Source organism: Peromyscus maniculatus, chromosome 1 (genome assembly GCF_049852395.1).
Source record: "Peromyscus maniculatus bairdii isolate BWxNUB_F1_BW_parent chromosome 1, HU_Pman_BW_mat_3.1, whole genome shotgun sequence".
Lineage (NCBI taxonomy): Eukaryota > Metazoa > Chordata > Mammalia > Rodentia > Cricetidae > Peromyscus > Peromyscus maniculatus.
The window spans coordinates 193762570-193787975 of NC_134852.1; the positions used below are offsets into that span (position 1 = coordinate 193762570).

The 25406-nt window shown below is 36.4% G+C and overlaps 1 protein-coding gene and 2 pseudogenes across 15 annotated transcripts in view; 1 reads left to right on the forward strand and 2 right to left on the reverse strand.

The window, feature by feature from the left end:
• Positions 1–25406, forward strand: part of Lcor (ligand dependent nuclear receptor corepressor) — a 133312-nt gene that overhangs the window by 41396 nt on the left and 66510 nt on the right. For 13 of the 15 annotated variants that reach the window (XM_076563094.1, XM_076563096.1, XM_076563102.1 and 10 more), the window contains 2 exons: positions 17459–17524; positions 18096–18175. Coding sequence is in view for 5 of the 15 variants with exons in the window: in XM_076563091.1 (XP_076419206.1) it covers positions 17459–17524; positions 18096–18175 (146 nt within the window). In the remaining 10 variants the exon portion in view is untranslated. Of the gene's footprint in view, positions 1–17458; positions 17525–18095; positions 18205–25406 lie in introns of those variants that run through there. The other 2 variants (XM_076563097.1, XM_076563099.1) reach the window with 2 other exon arrangements.
• On the reverse strand, positions 13828–14141 carry LOC121824870 (protein CEBPZOS pseudogene; annotated as a pseudogene).
• On the reverse strand, positions 14242–14561 carry LOC102913750 (large ribosomal subunit protein eL30 pseudogene; annotated as a pseudogene).

Genomic DNA, 25406 nt, shown 5'->3' on the forward strand with positions numbered 1-25406 from the left:
GACAGAATGATTGAATGCTTTTGTACAAAAATCAGAGCCTTAAAAACAAGGATTTGGTGAGATTGTAAAATGGTGTGCCACTTTGGCAAAACAGTTTGGTGGTTGGTCAAAATGCAAAACATTGTTACTCTGTTACTCAACAATTCTACCCTTAGGAATATAACCTCAAACTACTGAAAATGTGCACCTATGAAACATGTACATGAAGGTTTACAGCAGTGTGTTGCTAATAGTAAAAAAGTTAAAACAACTCAAATAGCTATCAAATACTGGAGAGAAATAAAATGTGGCTTATTCATACAATAGAATATTATTAAGACATAAAAATGAATGAGAAACTGACAGATTAAATGACTTTGGTGAACCTTCATAATTTCATTTGTAGATCTTTCCATTTCTAATTTATAAATACATTTGGGGTTATAAATTATAAATGTACTGCCTCCTGTCAACATTGTATATTTCTATTTGATGATTTCTGTTGTCAAACATTATATGGAAATGTTTCCAAGTATTTTCTGTATTAACTGTGAATGAATAGAACAAAATAAATTGCCTGTGATGGAAAAAAAATAAAAAAAAAAATAGAAGAAAAGAGCCAACTTTGTTTTGTCTGTAGACATAGGACTGCTTTCATTGTATCCCATAGTTTTTGGTGTGTTATGTTTTCATTTTTGTTTGATTCTTGGAATATTTTTATTTCTTTCTTAATTTCCTCAAACTGATTATTGTTTGTAGTGAATTCACTGATTTCACTACAGACACATTCAGTAGTATGTGCAGATTATGTCTAGTTTATCTCTTGCTGTTAATTTGTTGTCTTAATCTGTTGTGGTCAAGTATAATATGAGGAATTATTTCTCTTTTCCTGTATTTGTTAATACCTGCTTTGTGCTCTAATATATGATCTATTTTCCATGGACTTCTAAGGAAAATGTCTATTCTGCAGTGTTTGGATATAATGTTCTATAGAAATATGAACTCCACTTGATATATATCAGTTAATTCAGAAATTTACTGGTTTCTTTTTTGTTGGGATTACATGAATTGATGAGAATGAGGTTTTGAAGTCACCCATTACTGTTGTGTTGGAGTTAATCTGTGACTTTATATCTAGTAGTATTTGGCCTCTTTGCCTTCAGTAACTGTTAGAAGGTAAACAATCAAGAATTGTAAGGAATGATTTAATAAGATGGGTGGGAGGGAACTAGAGTAGGTATGGATAAGGAATTAGATTTTAGATAAGTATTAGATTTTCAAAAGTAACAGAAAAGTGAGGTGAGTAAAATATCAAGGAGGTGAAAATTGTTATAGTTAGAATCCAGGTTTTAGAGAAGGAAATACAGAAAGAAGAAAATAATGTAGAAATTAATGGGTAAGTATATGAGATAAGGCTACACACTATAGCAAAGAATGCCTTGTAGTAAAGTGAGTTTGAAAAACTTAAACAACAGCCCTAACATTGACTGAGCAGTATAGAAACAGAAGCAAAACTATCATTAGATATAAATGCAAGAGTAGAAATCAGATAATAGAAAATAAGAAATCAAAAGATACTTCTGGAGTGAGTTTCTGGCATAGCTGTGTGGAGATGAAAAATGGGGTTCATATAACCAACCCTCTATCTCTAGGAGGGTTGTACATGTGTGGTTGTACATGTGTGGTAGAGTGGATAGCAGAAGCTATTGGTTTCTACGGCTTTAGTGTTTGTGGGATTCTGGTGTGGGGAATGGGAGGTTGTGATTCCTTTTCTAAGTAGTCCATTGAACTGCACTCCACCCCAGCCTCTTTTAGTCCCTCAGGTCTTGTGTATGAAGAGTGACATTTCCCTAGCCATTTTTGCTCTCTCCTGAATAGCTTTATTTGGCAAGCTGACTTGATATTCATTGGAGAGGGCTTCTAGCTCACCATTCTCAGCTTTCTTGACTGTTTCCTAAGTTTAACTTTTCTAGGAACCTTAGGATTGTTTATTTATGTTTCTATTTTTAAAGACAGTGTCTCTTTACATAGTTCTGGCTGTTCTGGAACTCACAGCTCGTCTTTGATTGTCAGCTTTCTTGCCTGCTTCCTAAGTTTAACTTTTTTAAGGATTACTAGGTTGATTGTTTGTTGGCTTGCTTGCTTATTTATTTATTTTGTAAAGACAAGATCTCTACATAGCTCTGGCTGCCTGGAACTCACTGTATAGATTAGGCTGGCCTCAAATTCACAGAGATTTGCCTGCCTCTGCTTCCCAGTGTTGGGACTAAAAGCATGTGCTCTAAGGCCTGGGCATCAGACTGTTTTCAAGAGCATCTCCCATCGTTCCTACCAGCAATGTTAAGAGTGTCACATTTTTTTTCTGTACCCTTGTCAATATGTTAAAAATAGCTATTCTAGCTGGCTCTGGTTGGCTCCCAGCACTCAGGAGGCAGAGGCAGAAGTAGCTCTGTGAGTTTGAGACCAGCCTACTCTACAGAATGAGTTCTAGGACAGCCAGGGCTGTTATACAGAGAAACCCTGTCTTGAAAAACAAATAAAAAAAGAAAGAAAGAAAGAAAGAAAGAGGGAGAGAGAGAGAGAGAGAGAGAAGAAAGAGAGAGAGAGAGAGAGAGAGAGAGAGAGAAGAAAGAGAGAGAGAGAGAGAGAGAGAGAGAGAGAGAGAGAGAGAGAGAGAAAAGAAGAAAAAAGAAAACAAAATTGAGCTGGGTATGGTGGCCCATGCCTTTAGTCCCAGCACGGGAAGCAGAGGCAGGTGGATTTGAGTTCAATGCCAGCCTGGTCTACAAAGCAAGTTCCAGAACAGCCAAGACTCCACAGAGAAATCCTGGGCTAGAGAGATGGCTCAATGGTTAAACACATTGGCTGCTTTTGAAGAGGATCTGGGTTCAATTCCTAGCACCCATGTGCTGTTTCACAACCATCTGTAACTCCAATTCTAGAGTATCGAGCACCATCTTCTGGGTGCAGGACACCTGTGCTGCACACACACACACACACACACACACACACACACACACACACACTAAAAAAGCCCTACAATAAACAAACAAATAAATAGGAAAAAATTTTACTCTGACCTAGCCTGGTTTTTGTTTGTTGATGTTTTGTTTTTTCAATCATGCTGATCAATCCAGGGCCTTATATGCTATGCAGTGCTCTTCCACTAAACTGTATCTTCAGCTCCACCCTACTCTTTATTTTCTTTGTATTGCTTGTTTATATTGCTGTGAGGTAACTCCTTCAGAGAATATACGGGTGCTCTTAAAGCTGAATAGAAAGTCTGTATTGCTGGCTGGCAGTTGCTTGTGAGCTTGACCAAATCATACAGCCATGAGCCTCATCACCATTTGCTTTCTATTCATGGAAACCATACCCTGCTTGACATACTTTGGTTAACAGTTAGCATGAAGCATAAGTGCAGAAGCTGAAAAGGAAGGTTAGTACATTGAGGAACTTCCTTGGATCCTGAAACTGTGGACCAGATCTCTGATGGATTAGACCTTGTTCCTGTTTTGGCAGGTGTTGGGTTCTACAGTCAGAATGGTCCTCTAACATCAGTTGTGCTAAGGTCTTGGGGTCTAAGTACTTAGGTTTTTTGTTTTTTTAAGTTCTTAAAGATGGAATGTATTAAGACATTGGGGACTGTTGAGTATTAATTTTAGATGTGTCTTCATTTTCTAAAAATGGAGATGTCCACACATAGAAATTTCTTTCTAAAGACTTTGAGTTTGGTGTTGTATTTCTTTTTACATTATTGTTTTTATTGCATGCTTTCTTACTTTCCTTGTAGCTCCTTGTTAAATTAACTGGTTGCTTAAGAATGTGTTAATTTTTATATTTGTGAGTTTTCCAGTTAGTCTTTTAATTTTACTGCATTGTAGTTGAAGAAGATACTTTATATGACTTACATCTTTTTCAGATTTATTGAGTTGTTTGTTTGGGCTTAGCAGACTGTCTTGGAGAGTGTTCTGTGCACTTGAGAAGAACATATATGTATCTGTTTAGTGAGTTCTGTGCATTTCTTCGAGGTTTTGTTGTTTAATAGTGATGCTGACGTCTTCTAGTTCATGCTTACCTTTTGCTTAGTTGAAAGTGTTCTTATGCATTGCGTTCTTAGCTATTGTTATTGAGCTGCTTCTCCCTTCTGTTTGTTAATTTGTGCTTCACAGTCTAAAATCTGTTACCAGGTGTACGCGTATTTAATTACTAGGGAGTTATGCTCATCTTCTCTTCTTCCTGCCTCCTCCTCCCTGGGCTCCCTTCTCTTTCCTCCCCCTTCATCTTTTTTGACATAGATTTTTATGTAGCCCTGGGTAGCCTGGAGCTCACTGTGTAGACCATGCTGGCCTTAAACTCTGTGGCCTCAAACTCAGCAGAGATCTGCCTGCTTTTGCCTCCAAGTGCTGGGATTAAAGGTGTGTGCCACCACACCTAGCTAAATTTTTTTTTTTTTAAGAAAAATTAGCTCTATTCATTTTATACATGAGTGTTTTGCTTGCATGTTTATATGTGTACCACCTGCATTCTTGGTGCCTGTAGAGACCAGAAGAGGGCATTGGATCCCCTGAAACTGAAGTTATAGATGGTTGTGAGCCACTATATGGGTGCTGGGATTTGAACCTGAGTCCTCTGCCAGTGTAACAAGTGCTCTTAACCACTGAGTCATCTCTTCAGCCCTACAAGATCTTCTTGATGGATTTGCTCTGTTCCCATTATGTATTGTGCTCCATTGTCTTCTTAACATGTTTTATTTTAATGTCTGTCTTAGCCTGTTTGGAGTTCTATAACAACATACCACAGTCTGGATGGTTTATAAACAACAGAGATTAGTTTCTCAAAGTTCTGTGACTGGGAACTTGAAGATATTAATAGATCAAGTCTCTGGGAAGAGATTCTTCTCATGCAATTAAAGGATGGAGGGTCTTTTTCTTGGGCCTCTTTTATTAGGGCAGTAATAGAATGTTTTCCTAGCTTTCAAGCCCTTTAACCTCCAAAAAGTTACATGTCCTACTAAAGTTATCACCATTTCAACAGTACATTCCAATAATAGCTTCCCCACTGAATTTCCCCAATTCTTTCTAAGAACGCATTTAATTCTCCCAATAGCTCTGGTACCTCATTTAATATCAGCCAAAAGTCCAATATCCAGAGTCTAGAGTCTCATCTAAATATTATGTAAATCAGGTAGAAGTAAGACTAAATTGCAATCTATCCTGAGACATTGCTTTCTAGCTTTGAGCCTGAGATAGCATATCTTTTATATGCTTCTCGGATACACTGGTGAGGTAGGCATGATATAGGCACTCCCATTTAAAATGAGAGGAAATAAGGAAAGATGAAAGAGCACATAAGTTCCAAATAAGTACAAAGTTTAACAGAGCAAAAACATTTGGCAGTTAATTTTCAAGAACAGTATTTTGCTGGATGCTCTTGCCAGATCTCTGGGGTAGGTACATTTTCTGGACCCACTAGAATAGTAGACTTGTCCCCTCAGCCTTGGCATTCTTTTTTTTTTTTTTTTTTTTTAAATCTATTTATTATGTAGTGTTCTGTCTGCATGTATGCATGCAGGCCAGAGGAGGGCGCCAGATCTCATTGCAGATGGTTGTGAGCCACCATGTGGTTGCTGGGAGTTGAACTCAGGACCTCTGGAAGAGCAGCTAGTGCTCTTAACCTTTGAGCCATCTCCATTTCTATGATGACTATATATACCTGGAGTATGTGCCCGTGGCTCCCCAAGGCCCGAATTATGTGAAGTCTCTACCAGTCTGAGGTCCTAGAAAGTGGATTATTTGGGCATTTGTCCTATTTGGGGCATTATAGTAGCTCAGCACTTGAAGAGGCTTTTGCGTTTATATCTTCTGATTGGAAGAGCAGTCATTGTGATTTCTGAATTGCCTTCATTGACAAAGATTAAACATTGGAATCATCTTTTTATTAGTCATTTGACAACAGCCTTGGTACTCTGTTAAATGTTTTTTCATTCTTTAAAAATATATGTGTGCAGAAATTTTCCTAATCTTTTAAGTTTTGTTTCCTTTTTGATGAATTAAATGGTTCTATCTTTAAATCATTTCTCATTTCACTCCAAGAAGTCAGGAGGAAACAGGTTTCTCCTTTAGCCCTTTCCTGGGCTAAATAACCAGTGTCATTACTCACATTCTGTCTTTCTTAAGCTGCTGAGACATAAACACAGTTCAGTCAGGTTCTTTACTATTTTATGACAAGATGGATATCCCTACATCATTCAATAACATTTTCCTCTGAGACCTCACCAGAAAGGTATTTACTACTCATAGTTCTAGCAGAATTTTGTTCCTGATAGCTTCAGTATCTCGAAAGAGAATTTGGCTTTTCTCAGTCCCCCACCCCTTATCCCTTATTTTTATGTGTGTAGATATTTTGCCTGCATGTATGTCTGTGTACCACCTGTGTGCACAGTACCCGAGGAGGCCAGAAAAAGGTGTTGGATCCTCTGGGACTGAAGTTTCAGATGTTTGTGAACCACCATGTTGTGGGTGTTAGGAATCAAACCCAGGTTCTTTGAAAGAGTAAACAGTGGTCTTAACTGTTGGGGCATCTCTCCAGATCTCTGATTTCTTTTCTTTTCTTTTCTTTTTTTTTCAATTTTTAAAATTTTATTTTATGTTCATTAGTATTTTTCCTGCATGTATGCCTGTGTGAGGGTATCAGAAGTCCCGAAACTGGAGATACAGACAAGTGTGAGCTGCCATGTGGGTTCTAGGAATTGAATCTGTGTCCTCTGGAAGAGCAGTCAGTGCTCTTAACCACTGAGCCATCTCTCCAGCCTCCTCTCTGATTCTTTTAAATCTTTACTAGCATCACTTACAGCAGTTTGTTTTTGGCAAAATGTACTTTTTTTAAAGCAAGTATGTACTTCAAAAATCCCTATATACTATATCTATGTTTTTAGAGTGTTATCACAGCACCTTACTGCTGGAGCCAGTTTACTTTGTCTGCTAAAATACCATGGATTGTCTTAATGGCAACAGAAAGTAAATTTTCAGAGTTGTGGAGGCTGAGAAAGCTAAGAAAAAGGTAAACGTGTATCAGATGTCTTGTGGGGTCTTCTTTCTGATTTGTGGATGGCTGACTTTCTGCTTTGTCTTTATGTGGTGGATCAAGCACAGGATCTCTCTTGGGCCTCTTTGTTTATGAGGCTCTGCAGTTGTGAACTATCACTTTCCAAATGCATGTTTCTTAATCCTGTGACCTTGTTGGATAGAATTTCAGCATAAAGGTGGGGTGGAGGGCATTTTCCAAAGACTCAGACCACAGCAGTGTCTATTTCTTTTTAGCTGCTACTGTAAACCATAGTCTAAAAATATCAAGTGGAAAGTTCTAGAAAATAAGTTTTAAATTGTGTGTATTATTCTGAGTGGTGTCATTTAGTCTTATGCCATCCATACTGTGTACATCACTTGCCTATTAGTTCTTGGTAGCCACCTGAGTTAGTTACCAAATGATCTGTCATGGTATTGTAGTGATTGTATTCAGTTAACCTTTATTTTATTCAATAATGACCCCAAAACTTAAATGCAGCAATACTAGCAAACAGAAGCCATTTAAGTGCTTCCTTTAAGTGAAAATGTAACTTTAAAAAATGCCCAGTTTCCTGAGGTCTGTAGTAAAAACAAATCTGTTTGTGAAATGTAAAGGGCATCAGTGTTAATTTTGCTCTCGGAACCTCAAACTGCAAGTTGCAGCCTTAGTACATGATATAAATGCTTGTTTGGTATGGAAAAGCATTAAATGTGTTGGTAGAAGGAATGAATTTATTAAAAAAATAAAGGGGGGGGGTCAGAAAGCATTGAGTCTGCACGAAGATTTTGGGCACTCTGAACAAGTGGTACGAAACCATTGAATGCAAGTAAAGGATAGTTGCACAGACTCAGAAAGAGGCTTGCACTAAAATTAGTTATGTAACTTTATATAGTACTTTGCTGTAATTGTCCTGATTAGTTACTAATTTCTTACTGTGTCTATTTAATAAGCAAAACTTATTATAAAGCTTGTATATAGGAAAAACATGAAGGAGTCAGTACTGTTCATAGTTTCAAGGGTCTGTTGAAAATGTTGGAATGAACCCTTGCAGAAAAGGCATCTAAGATACAGCCAGTCCATTTTTTTTGGTTGCTGTTTACAAATTTTAAAAATCATTAGTTTTAAATTTTCATTTAAATAATAATACTTCAACACCTGTGCTTGACTCAAAAGCTAAGTCCCTTAACTGACAGTATGTGATTGCATCATAGTTTTAGGTGGTGGCGCACGCCTTTAATCCCAGTACTTGGGAGGCAAAGGCAGGTGGATCTCTTGAGTTGAGGCCAGCCAGGGCTGCATAGAGAAACCCTGTCTCAACAAAACAAAACAAAACTCACCTTAATCCATTCTGCCAATATATGCCTTTTAATTGGAGAATTGGATGTCCTGTAACTATTGATATACCACTTTCATTTTGTCATTTGTTTTCTGCATGGCTTCTTTCAGTTTGTTCAAGCCCTTCCTGAATACTTTCTTTTGTGTTATATAGATACTTTCTAGTTACTTTTTTTTGGGGGGGGGTCTTTTTTTTTTGTTTTATTGCCTCTGTGTGTGTGTGGGGGGGAGAGATAACCAGGAGACTAGGAACACCCACTCTCTCTCTTTCCCTCCCTCCCTTCCTCCCTTCTCACTTTCCTCTCTCTCTCTAGGCAAGGGCTCTACCACTGAACTATATACCCTCACCCTTTCTCATATCTTCTGTACATTGTTTAGTTGATTTCTTAGTGTTTTCCTTGAGCACTATAATTAACTGAATTTGTAGCTATATTTTGAATTAATAGTACTTTGTAAAATGCTTTCATCCTATATAGTTCTCTCACTGCCCCCCAAAAATTATTCAGTATTTCTCTACCATGCAGACGTATAATTACTGTTTTATTTTGTTGTCTTTTAAATTATAGGGGACAAAAGAGAAGCAAACTTCTGCTTTCTTTGTTAAATACTTTCAAATTCTATCTTAAATAATTTACAAATACTTAAACTATGTAATTAAACAAGATATTTATATTAAGTACCTTACATATAATATGGAGCTGAGTACATGAATAGTTTTGAAATAGCATAGAATCATACTAAAATTAAATGAAACATCTAACGGTATAAAGCCCCTGCCATCCTTACTAGGACTAAAAAATGAATCTTCTTTCTTCCAATATTGTGAAAGTTTATTTTTATTTCTGTGCTTTCAATCACAAAGATTCCCATTTCCATTAAAATGAAGGAAATAATTCAGCTTATAGTTCTGTTGTAGTAAACTCCACGACTCTCCATGAAGCACAAGGAGTCCTTTTTATCACGTACTTACCTGCTGTGGTGTAATTTATACTTTTGGTATCTTTAAGAAAAATTACCCCCCCACACACACACACAAACACACTCACTCACACAGAAAGAGCAGGGGAGGAGGCATTCACATAGCTTTCTTGACCTTTAATGACTAAGGTCCTCTAAGGAATTGAGACCCACAGATTGTCAGTTGGTGTAATTGACTTACTCTTAATCAACTTCAAATTTACATTTAGATGGCTTCTTTGCTGAAACATAATTACTGAAGACAGATAGAACGTATATAACAGAACAAATGACTGGACTGCTCTCGAAGCCTTACATTTTCAGTATAGGTCTTTGTGAAGACCTACATTCGTATCTTCTAGCTCTTGTGTATCTTTGATGTTTAGGTCACGTAATACATAGGAATCTTATTCATGGCTCTATGTGTTAAACATACAAATATAATTATATAAAATTATTTTGGAAATGGTCCAGCTGCTAAATATGTAGTCCTTTTCTCCTGAATTTATTAATAACACTTTTTATTGGGCTTTGTTTTTCCTACTTTGTTTTTAGGTTTATTGTGATCACAGCATTGTATAAAATGTATAATAGTAAATTGTATAAAAAAGTAGTCTCTGTTTTGAGTTTTCACAAAAAAACTTTTTCATTTCTGGTTTTGGTCTATAGATACGGGAAACTAGGTTGATCTGGGATTGAAAAATCATCTCTCTCCAGCAGATATCAGTTGCCCTTTCTGTTCTATTGACTATCCTTTCAAGTCTTTATGCTAGACACACAAAATGGAACTCTCTTTTTTGAGGGGGGAGGGGTTTGGCTTCAATATAGGGTTTCTCTGTGTAGCCTTGGGTGTCTGGAACTCACTCTGTAGATCAGGCTGGCCTTGAACTCACAGAGATCCACCTGCTTCTGCCTCCCAAGTGCTGGGATTAAAGGTATGTTCCACCGCCGCCTGGCACAAAATGGAGTTCTTATTGTAAAACCTTAATGTAAAAATTCTTAAGCCACTCAAAATAAATAAAAGGATATAGGTATTAGAATGAATATATTTACATTCATTCAATGTCTGCATTTACTTATTGAATGCTTACTTTATTGAGGACTGTATGTAGTTCAATGAACCAGAATCTGAAATGTAAATAAGCTTCATTTTCTTTGTTTGTCATCTAGTGGATTAAATGCCAAATAATTAATTTTAAAGTGTAGTTTATTGTGCTTGCTAGTTTTATGTCAGCTTGACATAGCTAGAGCCATTTGAGAAAAAGGAACCTCAATTGAGAAAACGCTCTCATCAGATTGGCCTGTGGGCAAGCCTTCGGGACATTTTCTTAATTAAAGTTGTGTGTGTGAGTGTGTGTGTGTGTGTGTGTGTGTGTGTGTGTGTGTGTGTGTGTGTGTGTGTACGTGTACACGTGTGTACACTCAGGTTACCATTCTTAGTGGCAAGCCCCTTTATCTGTTGAGCCAAATGACCACCAGGTTTTAAATATTTTAATTGTAAGGCATATATTTTATTTTTTAAATATTTTATTTTATATGCACCTGCATGTATGTATGTGTACCACATGTATACTTGGTGCCTAAGGAGGTTAGAAAAAGAGAATGGATCTCCTAGAGCTGGAGTTGCAGGTGATTGTGAGCCATTATGTGGGTGCTGGGAACCAGGGTCCTCTGCAAGAATGTTCTTTTTTATTTTATAATTTAATTTAATTTTACATATCAGCCATGGATTCCCTTGCTCTCCCCCCTCCCGCCGAGAATATGTTCTTAATAGCAAGCGATCTCTCCAGCCCTTATATTTTAGTTTTTAATATGATGTAAACTTCTTTTGTTTATTTAAAAATATGTGGTAATACATATTTTTAATGTTTTAAAAAAGTTTATGTGTATGGGTGTTTTGGTTTGCCTGCATATATGCCTAGGCACTGCTTTCTTGCCTGGTATCTACAGATGCAAAAAGAGAGTGTTGGCTCCCTTGGCACTGAAGTTACAGATGTTTGTTACGTGGGTCCTGGGATTTAGAAGTAGGTCCTCTGAAAGAGTAGCCAGGGCTCTTAGCCTCTGAACCATCTCCCCCAGCACTATTTTTGAATTTTGAATTGCTTTATTGTGGCATTTTCATAATAATTTGTTTTTGTTGATCCTCTCTCATTGTTCTTCCCTATCTCCCCCACCCCCAGTTGTCCCCTTTCAGCTTTCATGGTGTATGTGTCCTCTTGACCTCTTCTTCCTCACTACTTCTTCCACTCTTCTCGTCCTTTCTCTGGATCCATAACCTATACCCACTCACACATGCATGCACGCACACTAATTAGGATCCATGTATGAGAGAAAACATGCATTATTTGCCTTTTTGAATCTGGGCTATCTCATTTAATTTGCAGATACATCCTGCAAATTTCACAATTTGATCTTTTTTTTGCAAGTAAATAAATTTTCATGTGCCACGTTTTTATTATCTGTTTATTGGTGGATGATATCTACACTGGTTCCATTTTTCTTATGAGCATCTCTGGTAGGATGCAGGCTCCTTTGGTGTATATCTAGGAGTGATGTAGCTGAGGCATACAGTAGTTATGTGTTTTGTTGGTTGAGAAACCTCTGTAGTGACTTTCATATCTGTTATACTGGTTTATTCTCCCACCAGCAGCGAATATAGGTTCTTTCTTTCTTTTTTCCTTTTTATATTCTCAGTATTTTTTCATTTTTGTTTTATTTTGTTTGTTCTTTGTGTGTTTTTTTTTTATTTTTTTATTTTACTATACTGTTCTCACTGGGGTTCAGTGGAGTCTCACATTGTTTTAATTTGCCGAGAAGGACCAGTTCATTCTGCTCTTTAGTGATTGGCAGTTTGGTTTGTTCCATGTGTATATGTGTGTTTTTTATTTTTGCAGCTCATTCTGTATTCTAGATAGTAAGTCCCTCTCTGAAATGTAGAGTCTGTTCAGTTTGTTGGTAGTTGCTTGTGCTATGCAAAACCTTCTTAGTTTTGTATAATTTCACTTGTCAAATCTTGAGGTTACTTTTTTGTGCTATATTACTGGAGTCCTATACAGAAAATCCTTGCCTATGCTTATATTTTGAAGTATTTTTCCCTAAAAGTTTCAGAATTTGAGGCTTTAAATTAAAATTAAAATTTTAGTACATGGTAATAAAGATCTTTTTCATTATTGAATAGTCTATTTTTTTTTATCAAGTATATATTTTGACACTTTTGTCAAAAAGTAGGTGGTTTTATTGCTCGGTCTTATGTTCTGTTCCAGGTCTACGTTGTGCTTTTGTGATTTCAGATTGAAGGGAGACATTTGTGGGAAATTTTAATGTGTCTTGTTTTCTGTGAGGAAATCAGTGCCTAAAAAATGAAGCTTATGAACCTGTAGTTTAAGAACATTGGGAAATGGGAGGCTTCCTAGACCTCTGGAGCATTAACTTTAGAAAGATACAAACATATTTAAAAAAAAAAAAAATCAACCCACAAGGTTTAGATAGCCTATGACAATTTTGGTTTTACAAAACTTGTGCAGTGCTTGTACATATGGCAGAAAACAGAACTTTGGCATTTGGCTTTTCTATTTAAAAAGAACAAGGTTGTGAGGGTGAGCAAAACAGAAACCAAAGCTCCAGGCGAGCAGCAGACACCATGTCTGCTCACCGACAGGTTCTGCCTTGGTCTTTTGAAGGTTCTCAAGTTAATATATTTTGGTTAAGAAATAAATATTTATTGAACAGATTGAAGAATACTTTGAAAGGAGAATGATACTTTTATTTGGGCAAAAGTGAGGTGCAAAGACTTGAGAAAATATTAGTAGAGAAAAATGATTATTGAACACAGTTTAAAAAAAAAAAAAAAAAGCTTCTGACCAAAACTATGTTCTGGGAAATACCCTACAAAAAGGAGATTGTTTTAGATTGTAAAATGTTTTTATTGCTGGATGTGGGATTGCAGGTAGGATTGTTCTTACAGCAGTGTGAACTTTAAAGAAGCCATTAATTACTCAGTGAGAATCTGAAGACACTGCAAATTGTAGTGAAGAGACTTGGAGACTGGTTTGAGACTAGTGGTGATGCTGGGTAGTACTTAGTCAACTCCACTAGGAAGGCTTTAAATGTGCAGCCAGGGCGGTGGTGGTGCACACCTTTAATCCCAGCACTTGGGAGGCACAGGAAGGTAGATCTCTGAGTTTGAGTCCAGCATGGTCCACACAGCAAGTTCCAGGACAGTGAGAGCTGTTATACAGAGAAACCCTGTCTCGATAAACCGAAAAAAGAAAGATAACAGTTTACAGTAAAGGTACTTTTAAAACCCTAGCAATAGAATATGAAGACTTGACTTGCCTCTTCAGTATTTATTCTTTTTTTTCCAGTAGTATAAACAAAAGTTTATTGATAACACAATAAACATAACTTCAGTCGAGTTTTTCAAGCCCAAAGAATAGGACCTGAATTACAATTTACATTTTGCTTTAACTATTACAAACTCCATCCATGTCAGCTGTGAAATTTTAATTCTGAGTGATACTGTATTTCTTGTAAGGATAAACTCTGATCAGTGACCAAATCCTTAATTTTTCCTATCCAACTATTTTTCTTGATTTTTCTAACTCCATACATTGTAGACTGTTCAATGAATCTGTAATAAACTTCCAAAATGAAAGGAATGTCTTTCTTGCTCTTGTTTGCCTAAAATCTTAGCTCGAGTTCATCTTTTTAAACAAAAAATAAGCTCCCAAAACATCCTCAAGTTGAGCTGCTAAAACTCCTTTAAAGACCCTCCTTGCCAGTGGTTCCATGGTTCAAGCCATTCTGAGGACTGCACACTCAGACATGTGCATGATTGCAGTGAACAGTATTCATTTTTTTTAAGCGCTCTGGCAAAGTGTTATTAAAGGAAAACTTCCTGGTTTACTTTTCATTAGTCTGTTCTGGCATGCTTCTGATATATCAGAATCACCTGGGTCAGTGATAGCCAGTGTGCATACTCTGTAGTATTTTCCACATGCTGTGCCCAATTCAATATTATTGTCACTGTAGTGATGGACATCAGTTCTGGCCAACATGGCATAGTGTTCTATTTCAGATTTCCTTAAAGCTGGGCAATTGTTGGTAAGGATAGTCAACTTCGCTTTGCCCTGTCTGATCACCTTCAGAGCCTATCCCAGCAAGTACTTTCCACTTTTCATAACAAGTTGGAGCCTAGAGTTGATTGACTCCAGGGACTTTTTTCATCTTCTTTGTGGCCACTATCTTCCAGCCTTAGGTTTGGGACAGCCCCCAACCAAGATCAGCCGCCACGATGGCCAGGAGGCCCAGTATTTATTCTTTATGGCACTTTGTTATCATTCTTCATGGCTTTTCTATGAGATCTTGTTATGAATTTTTGTTCTTATTTGTTTTTTGTTAACATCAAGCATAGCATGTGGGATAATTCAGTGTTGCTATGCAACTGCTAAATTCAATATTTATTATTAATAAAACTGGGTAATGTTAACATTCAGTGAACAGAGGACAGCAGAATGTGGATCTGTAGTATACCGTACATAAATGTAAGGTTCAGTGTATTGTGGCAAGCATGAACAGAAGAGAAACGACTTTTATATGGTTATTATTTAGAACAAAATTAGTTGTGGATAAATATTTTATGACTAAATTGGTTGTTGTTGACTGCTTGCTTACTTTCTGACTGTGTTCCTACTCCCCTCCCCTAATTCGGGACTTAACTCCCTGTGGAGTATAACTCTGAACTTGTGACATTTTTTCTTACTTAGCCTCTTGAATGCTGGATTAGAGGCATACATCATATCCAGTCAGTGCTTTTTGATCTGTATTTTTTTTTTGCTAGTGATAATGTGTTACTTATATTCTTCCTCAGTTGACCTATTTCAGATTCTATTCTTTGTAAATTTTAAATTAGTATCTCTCAAGATGTTACCTCTTCTCTCTTTGTACTTTGCTAGTATTTCTTGTTACATTACATTTTTCTTTTTTAGAAATTGAGACAGAGCAGGGCATGGCATAGTGGTTCACACTTATAACCATAGCACTATGGAGACTGAGGTAGGAGGATCAGAGTTGGATATTATCCTGGACTATATACAGAAACCCTGTCTCAAAAATAGATAAAATTTGCTTACTATGGAAGTTTGACATTTCTTACAATTTTATATAAACCCAGGTGAAAATACTAGGTTTATTCTTTTATGTAAGAACTACCAATAATAATCATCTTGGTCAGCTAGATTTTTAGTTATTCTAAGATACTCAAATGCTTTCACTCACATTTATAAAAGTAAGAATTCCTTTTTGGAAAGTAAGAGGACTTAAGAGTTGGAGACTGTTTTTGAGATTTACTTAAAAGAACAGGCGTTAACTGTTAATGAGAGTATCTAGTCTCCAGGGACTAAGATAGTATCTAGCCATTAATCCTCATTATTATACCACCACCTCGCTACCTCCACAACTGAAGCCCTTTTTTCTTTTCTTTTTTTTTTAAATTTTTTTTAAGGATTTATTTATTTATTCTGTATACAGCATGTATGACTACAGGTCAGAAGAGGACACCAGATCTCATTACAGATGGTTGTGAGCCACCATGTGGTTGCTGGGAATTGAACTCAGGACCTCTGGAAGAGCAGTCAGTGCTCTTAATCTCTGAGCCATCTCTCCACCCCCCCACCCCCCTTTTTCTTTTCTAATGTCTGGAAGAGCAAGAGGACATGGTGACTAATTCTGTTAGGTAAATAACAAGCAGCGGTTTGATTAATGAGTAATTTAATTTGCTATTGGAATAATTTGTAGACAAATAACTGCTTTCTAATAATAAATAAAAATTACAGTTTAAAAATAATATAAAAAAATCAACTCTACTTACAATACAAACTTTAGCAACTTCTGTGTTGAAAATTACAGCTTTCTAGCAAGTAGGACAAAGATATTTCTTGTTATTTTTATTGCCAGTTAAACAAGATAGTGCTATTTTTGAAGGCTACCTTTTTCCTTTTCCTTTTAATTGTACACGTATATGGGTATTTTGCCTGCCTGTATGCCTGTATGCCATGTGCATGCAGTGCCTTTGGTGGCCAAAAAAGGCATTGGACCCCCTGGGACTGGTGTTACTGAGGGACAGTTAAAAGCCTACATGCAGATGCCGCAAATCAAACCTTGGTCCTCTGGAAGAGAAGCTGAGGCATCTCTCCAGCCCCTTAAAGGCCAGCTATCTTTTCTGTCCTCTTTTGCTTTCTACATTCTTTGGTATTCCTGTGCATTTGAAAAGTAATAATGTGTACCAAATGTGCATGACATTAATTCTTCGTAAAGGTCACAGTTAAAGTGCACATGGAGTCTCAGATCTTTGTAATCAGTATTTGAACTTTATAGTGAAGTCCTTGGCAATTTTTTTTGAGCCACTGCAGATTCCACTTTCCCAGGTTTTTCTTTCTTAACAATTCACAACCGCAAGATATTTAAATTATCTTTCATTAACTACATGGTAGTACTTGATGTAGTCAGTTAGAAAACCTGGTTTTCTTCTTTCACACTGGTAGAAGGACACAATAGTTTTAAACAGGTTTTTTGTACAGCTATGTGAATTTTTTTCTCATTTTTTTTTTGTTTGTGTACCTAGTGGGTTTTACCTTTGTAAAGGAACCATCAAGTAGTTAATATTGTATTATGAAATAATGTAGGACTTTCCTTCTAAAATATAGTGAGGGGTGGGGAAACTATTGAGAATTTTCTTTAGAAAACTGTTGACCTGAGAGAAATTTATGCATCAACTGTTATGTAGAAAAAAAGAGGACTATTTATTCTAGGAAGCTTATGGAAGTTCTGAAGCATGACACTTCTTTGGGAAGGCACTTTTTAAAATGCTACTTTCTGTAAAATTTTAAGAACAAATAGAGAACTGTGAATTTCCATTCCATCATTGGTTATTTCTAGTTTCTGTTTTGTTTTTAAATGTACTTTGAATTTTTGCTATGTTAATCATTAACAGGAATGCTAACACTCTTTTTTAGATTTGTGTGTGACTCTTTCCTGAGCATCTCTTCAATATTAACCAATGGTTCTTGAGAAATATTTTTCAGTGAATATTGTGATAATGGATTTTATTTTATCCTTTCAGGATTTGAAAGTATTCTTGAAGGGCTGTTTGGACCTGCGTTATTAAAAGATCTCAGTTTATTTAAAGGTATTCAAAATATTTATGGTATTTCACAATCTTTGAGGTTAACACCTTGGTGGTTTAGGTATCATACTCAGTTTTATATGGGTTAAACTCCATTCATGTTAGCATGTTTGTGTTTGTTTTATAATGTTAGTATATGTGTAGGTAGCATAATTAGCTAATAAGCAGCTAAGAATTAAATGAAGAATTTTAAAGACAGAAGTGGTGGTGGGGTTCGTAGTGGAAAGAATTTCAAGATATGGCTAGGAATAGAGTACAAGTTTTTGCATGTGTGAGACCCTGAGTTTAATTAGAACATAAGAATTTAGCCTTGCAGTGGTGGTGCACCCCTTTATTCCCAGCACTCGGGAGCCAAAGGCAGGTGGATTGCTGCGAGTTCCAGGCCAGCCTAGTTTACAGAGCAAGTTCCAGGACAGCCAGGACTGTTTGTTATACCGATAAACCCTGTCTTAGAAAAGCAAAACCAGATTTTATTGAGGGTTTTTTTAAGCTACATAATATTTTGAAGAAAGCTTTGATTTATTTTCTGAAAATTTTTGTTTAATGACTATTAAAACTTTTTTTTCTTTTGCAGAGTGTGAAGCTGAAAGCATTTCTGATTGGGCTTTTGATGAAAATTGTCTGTTCTGTTGCTTGAGAAGAGATAAAGTAAAGGTAACCAAGAAGCTTGGAAAACTTGTCTAGTATGGTATTTTAGTTTCTTTTAAAAAAAAAAAATTGAATCATTTAATTGGAGGATTTGCAGAAAAAGGAAAATTTGATTTCCTGTTTATACAAGATTTGATAGTAACTGGCTTTTCAGTTTAAACTGTTTCCAGTATGTTGATTAGCCTCCTAAGAAATCTTACATCCTAACATATACTGTCTTATGTATATTTAAGCAGAATAATTAACCTGGTCTCAAACTGTTATGTTTATCTGAAATATAAAGTGTATGATAATTTAAAAAAGTAGAAGTCATTTGTGGTGCAAAAAGATAGTAGTTACTAATTTGTGTAGACTCAAGACTTAGTAAGTTTATAATTTTAAATGTTTCTTTATAATATCTGGCCATTAGCTCAACCCTTGGGTTTCTGTTTTACTGCCTTTAAAAAAAAAAAAAGGTATCATTTTGCTCTGGAAACATTTAAGTTACTGAAAACTCAGTAGTGGGTTTACCACTTTACCTTGCTTTCATGGTATCCTATTCCCCACAGTTACCTGCTGCAAAGCCTAGGGAACATTCTGATTTATTCTTTCTGCTATGTACTAACTTGAGTTCTTGGGCAAACTTCTTTCAATTACTCCTATTGAGTTTTGTTCCTTTTTTATCTCCACGGTTATCACTGTAGTCCATACTCATAGCATTATTTCTGGACTGCTGAAATAACATGGTTTTTGTTGAACAAATGCTCTCTCCTTTTTCTAATCTTAAATACCTTGTCTTTGTAGCTTGAAAGTTGCTTCTTCTTCTGCCTCCCCTGTCCTATGAATGGTACACATACACTCCTTTTACTGTTTCACCTCTTATACTGTTGTAGTAAATGCAATTTGTACCAAGTATTTGTCAGTTGATATTATGCCTTATTTTGTTCCCCCTTTTCTGAAAGTTTTGAGTGTTTGTTCCTTCCTTCATTTCCAGTTGCTAATGACAGCCATGCTTATATCTTCTTTGTCTCAGTTATGCCACTGTTTTATTGCCTATGGTTGAAACATAGCTTTTAATATCTGAATGCCATCATGTGAACAGTTTAAAAGCTTCTTACATATATTAGGGCATCTTTTTCTTGTTTTCTCCATGAAAAATTGTTGCTGCTACTTTTGTTAAATTAGTAGTCTACTTTTGTTAAATTAATGAGAAGGTTGTTTTGAAATTTACTGGTTTTGAAATAGTAGAGAATAAAGCAACATTGTCAAGAGTGGGCTATAGATGGAGTTGATGTTTGATGTTTAAATTCTGTGCGTTTGCATTTATGTGTGTATATGTTAGATGCCAGCTAGTGAGTAAATCATTTAATAGGAATTGTAGAAAAGGAGAAACAGTTGTTTTCTTTTCAGATTAGAATTGGGAAGAGAGTCATTCTCTGCCAAGTAACGGGTACATATGTTGCTGTAATATGATTGAAAGTTCTCTCTTGATGTATAAAGAACAAATTCTGAATCAATATTCCTAGGAGAAAACAGAAATAAGACATGAAATAATATATCTATTAAAATAGCTGTTTTTGCTCATTGTAGTTTTGCAGTTTTAGTTGACCTTTTAACTTGAATATTTTACTGTGGGGAGGAGGTATATGCACATATGTGTGCCAGTTTACTCATCTCTGTGTGCGTACACTTATGGAGGCCAGATGGTTGACTTTGGACATCTTCCTCTACTGCTCTCCACCTTATAATTTGAAACAAGGTCTCATTGAACCTGGATGTCACTGCTAACATCCAGACTAGCTGGCCAGTGAACCCTTGGAATTTGACTGTACCCCATTGTTCCCCTATCTCACTGCAGATGTTCCAGATATGCTCTGGTCGTTTCTGACTTTTCATGGGCTCTAGGGGTCTGAACTTACTGGGTCATCTCCCCAGATGCAGAAAGAGTGTTTCTGTTTGTCAGCTCAGCTGGTTCAAAGAGTCTGTTTGCTTCTTTCAACACCATACAATCTCTGTGTTTTTTTTTTTTTTGGTTTTTTGTTTGTTTGTTTGTTTGTTTTTGTTTTTTTTTTTTAAAGACAGCCATCCAGTACTGGAAAATAGGAAGTGAAGGAACCTAAGCAATATAAATTTTTATAAATAGCCTTTGTTGTATTATATTAAAAATGTTTATGTCTTGGGACTCTTTGTAGACATTTGTAACATCTTTTTTTTTTTTAAAGATTTATTTATTATGTACACAGAAGTGGGCGCCAGATCTCATTACTGATGGTTGTGAGCCATCATGTGGGTGCTGGGAATTGAACTCAGGACCTCTGGAAGAGCAGTTGGTGCTCTTAACCTCTGAGCCATCTCTCCAGGCCCCCATTTGTAACATCTTACTTGAGAAATATTAGAATTTAGAAATAAACACATTGCTTTGATGCTCTCATCTGTAAAAATAGAAAAAAAAATGGAAATACCAAGAAAATATGATAATATGTAATAGTATTGTACATGTTACTGGAGTCTTGAGTTTGGGGTTAATGATGAGATAATCTAGAGTATGTCTAGAAAAGCAGAAGTAATGGCCTGTTTGAGAAAAAGGTAGATGTATGTTTTGTTTTTGTTTTTTTAAATTTAAGCTAATTGAAATTTTAGTGACTAATAAGGCTGTTAGAATGGATAATGTAAATACAACTTTGATATTTATTTATATGTAAGTGAAAAAAATCAAAAGTAGCTATCTGTCTTTGGGAAATTGAACTGATACTTACCTGTAGTTTACAGTGTTCCCTCTTTCTGGAGGAATGTGTTCTAAGACTTCTGGTTAGTGCTTAAAATCATTGATAGTATTGAGTCATGTATACATACTGTTTTTCCTGTATATAAAAGCTTATACTTTATAATTAGGCACAATAGGAGGTTAACAATAGTGACTAAAGTTGTAACAATCAGAACATTTCCTGTTCATGCTTCCACTCATCAATTTAATGTCTCGTCTGCCTTAACTAAGTGCTTTGATGTATCATGGCTATAACTTTGTCAAAACTAGCACACATTTTACTTTCTTTCACAATTTCACAGATTGGGCCTGTCACTTTGTTGGTTTTTTGTTTTTTTTAATTTTATTTATTATTTCACTTTAACGTGTATTAGTTTCTTAGCAGCTTCAGCATACAATTTTTAAAAGATTTTTGTTTTTTAATCATGTGTATATGTATGTGTTGGGACAGGTGTTATGCCAGTGAAGAGCAGAGGTGTTGGATTCCCTAGGTGTTGGAATTAAAGGCAGCTCTGAGTCACCTGATGTGGGTGCTAGGAATTGAATTCTGGTATTTCTGGGAAGTATAATACATATTCTTAACCTCTGATCCATCTCTCCAGTCCAGCATATTTTTTTTTAATCCTTATAATATTAAGAATTTTCACCTTTAACTTATATGAACTATTTTATGGCATATCAGAATTTCCAACCTCACTACGTTAGTGTTTTGGGGCATTGTTTAGTGAAATACAGTCTACTATGTGATAGCATGGCAGTTCATTCGATAAGTAACAGCTGTTGCGTATAGCATGTCTGCACTGGACCAGAGTGAAGCAGCTTGAGATTTCACTGCACTACCCATGACAGCACACAACAAAACTTGTGAATTATTACTGGAATTTTGCATTTCATAGTTTTGGACTATAGTTGACCATGGGTAACTTAAACTATAGAAAGTAAAACGACCAATAAAAGAAACTACTTTAGTAAAATACCACAGAGGTTAGAGAATATAATTTATAGGTAAAGGTAGCCACCATCTTTTGAGCATCCTCTTTGCCAATACTTTTTGTATGTTAACAGTTTGTAGCTAGAGTTTTCCTGCCTTGCCCACAGTCAGGACAAATCTTTGTCAACCGCCAGTCCCACAGCCGCTCAGACCCAACCAAGTAAACACAGAGACTTATATTGCTTACAAACTGTATGGCCGTGGCAGGCTTCTTGCTAACTGTTCTTATAGCTTAAATTAATCCATTTCCATAAATCTATACCTTGCCACGTGGCTGGTGGCTTACCGGCGTCTTCACATGCTGCTTGTCATGGCGGCGGCTGCAGTGTCTCTCCGCCTCCGCCTTCTGCTTCCCCCAATTCTCCTCTCTCCTTGTCCCACCTACTTCCTGCCTGGCCACTGGCCAATCAATGTTTTATTTATTGACCAATCAGAGCAATTTGACATACAGACCATCCCACAGCAACAGTTTAATCATCAAAACAATCCTGTGAAGTTGGTTTAAAGATATTCTTATTTTACAAACAAGAAAATGGAAAGAAGGGGTTAGAGACTGTTATAGGCAAAGCCACATAATTGAGATTTCACCTTTGTTTTTGGCGTTAATCCAGATTGTTTAACAAAAATAACTGGAAATATTGAAAGTATGAGGAAGAATTAAGCAGGACTTAGAATTACTTGGAAAGAATAAGAAAAGTAAGAGCTTAATGCTGTTTGAAAAGGCCAGTTGTAGCTATGCTGGGAGCCAGTGAATCCTAACTTCCTGGCTTGCTCACATCTTTCCCTTTTCCCTTTTCTCTTTATTGGCAAAAGTATTCTGTGTATTTACTAAATAAGAAGCTGAGAGTTTTCATAAACTTGAAAAATTACATTAATGTGTATTTTGAGTGTATCCATGTGTCAAGAATATATTCAGAATCTTCATTTCTTACTCATCTGCTTCTTAAATATGTTTTTGGGAGGGAGAAGGTACTGGTTTTTTGTTTTGAGATAGATTTACTGAATAGACCAGTTTGGTCTTATACTCCCAATTCTCCTGCCTCAGTCTCCTGAGTGCTACCATGCCTGGCATTTAGCCTTTAAAAGTTGTTTTTTTTTTAGGCATAAGATGGGCATGGTGGTACAGTAATACCTGAAACCACAGGTAGGAAACTTTAAGGACAAAGTTCCAATTCTCATGTAAGCATTTTTAGAGCTAATTGTTAATACAAGAAAATATAAATAATAAAAATAGCAGATGCTGGAGTTGCTTTATCAAGGAAGTAGAACTCAGTTTCCTGAGTTTCCTCAAAAGGAAATCTTTACTTAAGTCATTGATTTAAGTAGTTGGTTTTTTAGCGTGCAGTAGAGAGATATTTATAATGAGAAAAGCATAGGATCTAGCAAGAACCCAGAAAACAAGCCTGAACTAGGGTCTTTAATTTGAATAGTCACAGGGAAGATTTGTTAGAGAATCTGTACTAAAGCATTACCAGTACTTGGTGATTATACATGAATTATGTAAATGTTTAGTGGATGTAAATAAAGGAGAAGGAAGTGATACTAAGTTCAACTTCCAAGCTCAGGTGGATTTTGAGGAAGGGGAGAAAGGTGAAATAGCCAATGAGTTACCTGGAAAGTTGTGTATAGTGAAAATAAGCATATAATTGAAAATGTCCAGTCCAAATAGAGTTTTATAAACCAAATTGAAATACAGTATGCGGGATGAAAACTTGGGAGAATTTTGAAGCAAAGTCTTTGAGACTTGCAGAGGACCTTCATTTTAGGAAGTAGACAAAAATCAAATTGGAAAGAACAGTAGAATAAAAGAGTTGCCTGCTTCTCATCAAGTACCTTCCAGGTTCCACATGTAACAAAGTACAGAGTCTGTGGTCATCTTTATTGTACTAACATAGACTTCCTGGGCCATTTCTCAGAATAGAATGGACTTTAAGTGAGGCAAATGAGTGCCCCCAGAATACACTCTAAGAGAATGACTTGCCAGGATGAGGAGAGCTAGACTGTAAGTCTGACAGTTAATATTAGTGAGAAATTAGGTGATTGTGTATGTTAAGTAATGGAGACGTAGTACTAATTTTTCAAGTAATTAAAAAGAGTGATAAGGAAAACAAGAGCAGAGAATGCATAGATAAGGGTTTAAGACAAGATTTTTGGAGCAGGATGGAAGCTTGAGCAGTTTCTATTCTTAGAAGAAGCTGGAGAGGAAGAAATTAAAACAGGCATAGAGTGCTGGAGATTTTATACTGCTCTTGCAGAAGGCCCAAGTTCACTTCAGTACTCAGTCAGACTGCTCACAACCACCAGAAACTCCAGCTCCAGGGGATCCAACATTCTCTTCTCGACTTCACTGGCACAACCCCCTCCCCCACGTGCATATGCCCATATACATACACACATAGGCACGTAAGTAAAAGTTAAACAAAACAAAACAAACGGAAGGAAGGAATGGCTGAATAAGGCAAGACTGTAAGAAACCCACCAAGAAATTAGCTATAAACAATGCTGGGAATTAGGACACACTCAGTGTAACTCTAGGAGTCACAGTTGTTAGGGATTCAACAAGGCAAGAATACCTTAAACATTAAGACTCTTGCCTGCTAACTTGTTGATAGAGTTCTATAATCCTCATTTGGATTACTGTTCATTACTAGCATACTAGCACACCAAGAAGAAAGGTAGTTTCATGAAAATTAATTGGTAAAATGACTTCATTCAGCATTGTATTTTGAAGCAAGAAAAAAATTACTAAAGTCTTCATATTAAATAAAAAATTACTCCTATAGTGTTACATTTTGTTAGCATAAAAAAGGCATTTTGTATAGACATTAGGGTTCTAAGATTTTATTGATTCTAAAGTTCTGTGGTGTAGCTAGAGAGTTTTCTCTCCGGGTCCCGCCAAGCCCTGGCAGTCCTACAGCCCATTTATAAAATAAACACATAGACACTTACATTATTTAAACTGTTTGGCCTAATGGCTCAGGCTTCTTGTTAACTGTTCTTATATCTTAAATTAACCCATTTTTATAAATCTGTACCTTGCCATGTGGCTCATGGCTTACCAGCATCTTCACAGGTGGTGGCTGGCAGTGTCTCCCTGCCTCAGCCTTCCACTTCCCAGAATTCTCTTCTCTGCTTGTCCCGCCTATACTTCCTGCCTGGCCACTGGCCAGTCAGCATTTTATTTATACAGAGTAATATCCACAGCACCGTGGTTTTCTAAAAAAGTTTCCTTTTTCTTCCTTGAGAAGAGCCCTCCCACCATTTCTCTCTCCCTCTCTCTCTCCCTCTGTCCCTCTCCCCCTCTCCTCCCCCCTCTCCCTCTCTGTCTCTATTAGATAAGGCTGACCTAGAACTCACAGAGATCTACCTGTTTCTTTCTGCCTGCCAAGTTCTGGGTGTTTGCACATGGACTATCTTTCTCTTCTTTCCCCTCTATTATAAAAGACTATTTTTATACTATTTCTCTTCTCTCGTCATTTTTTATTAGATTTAAGTTCTTTACA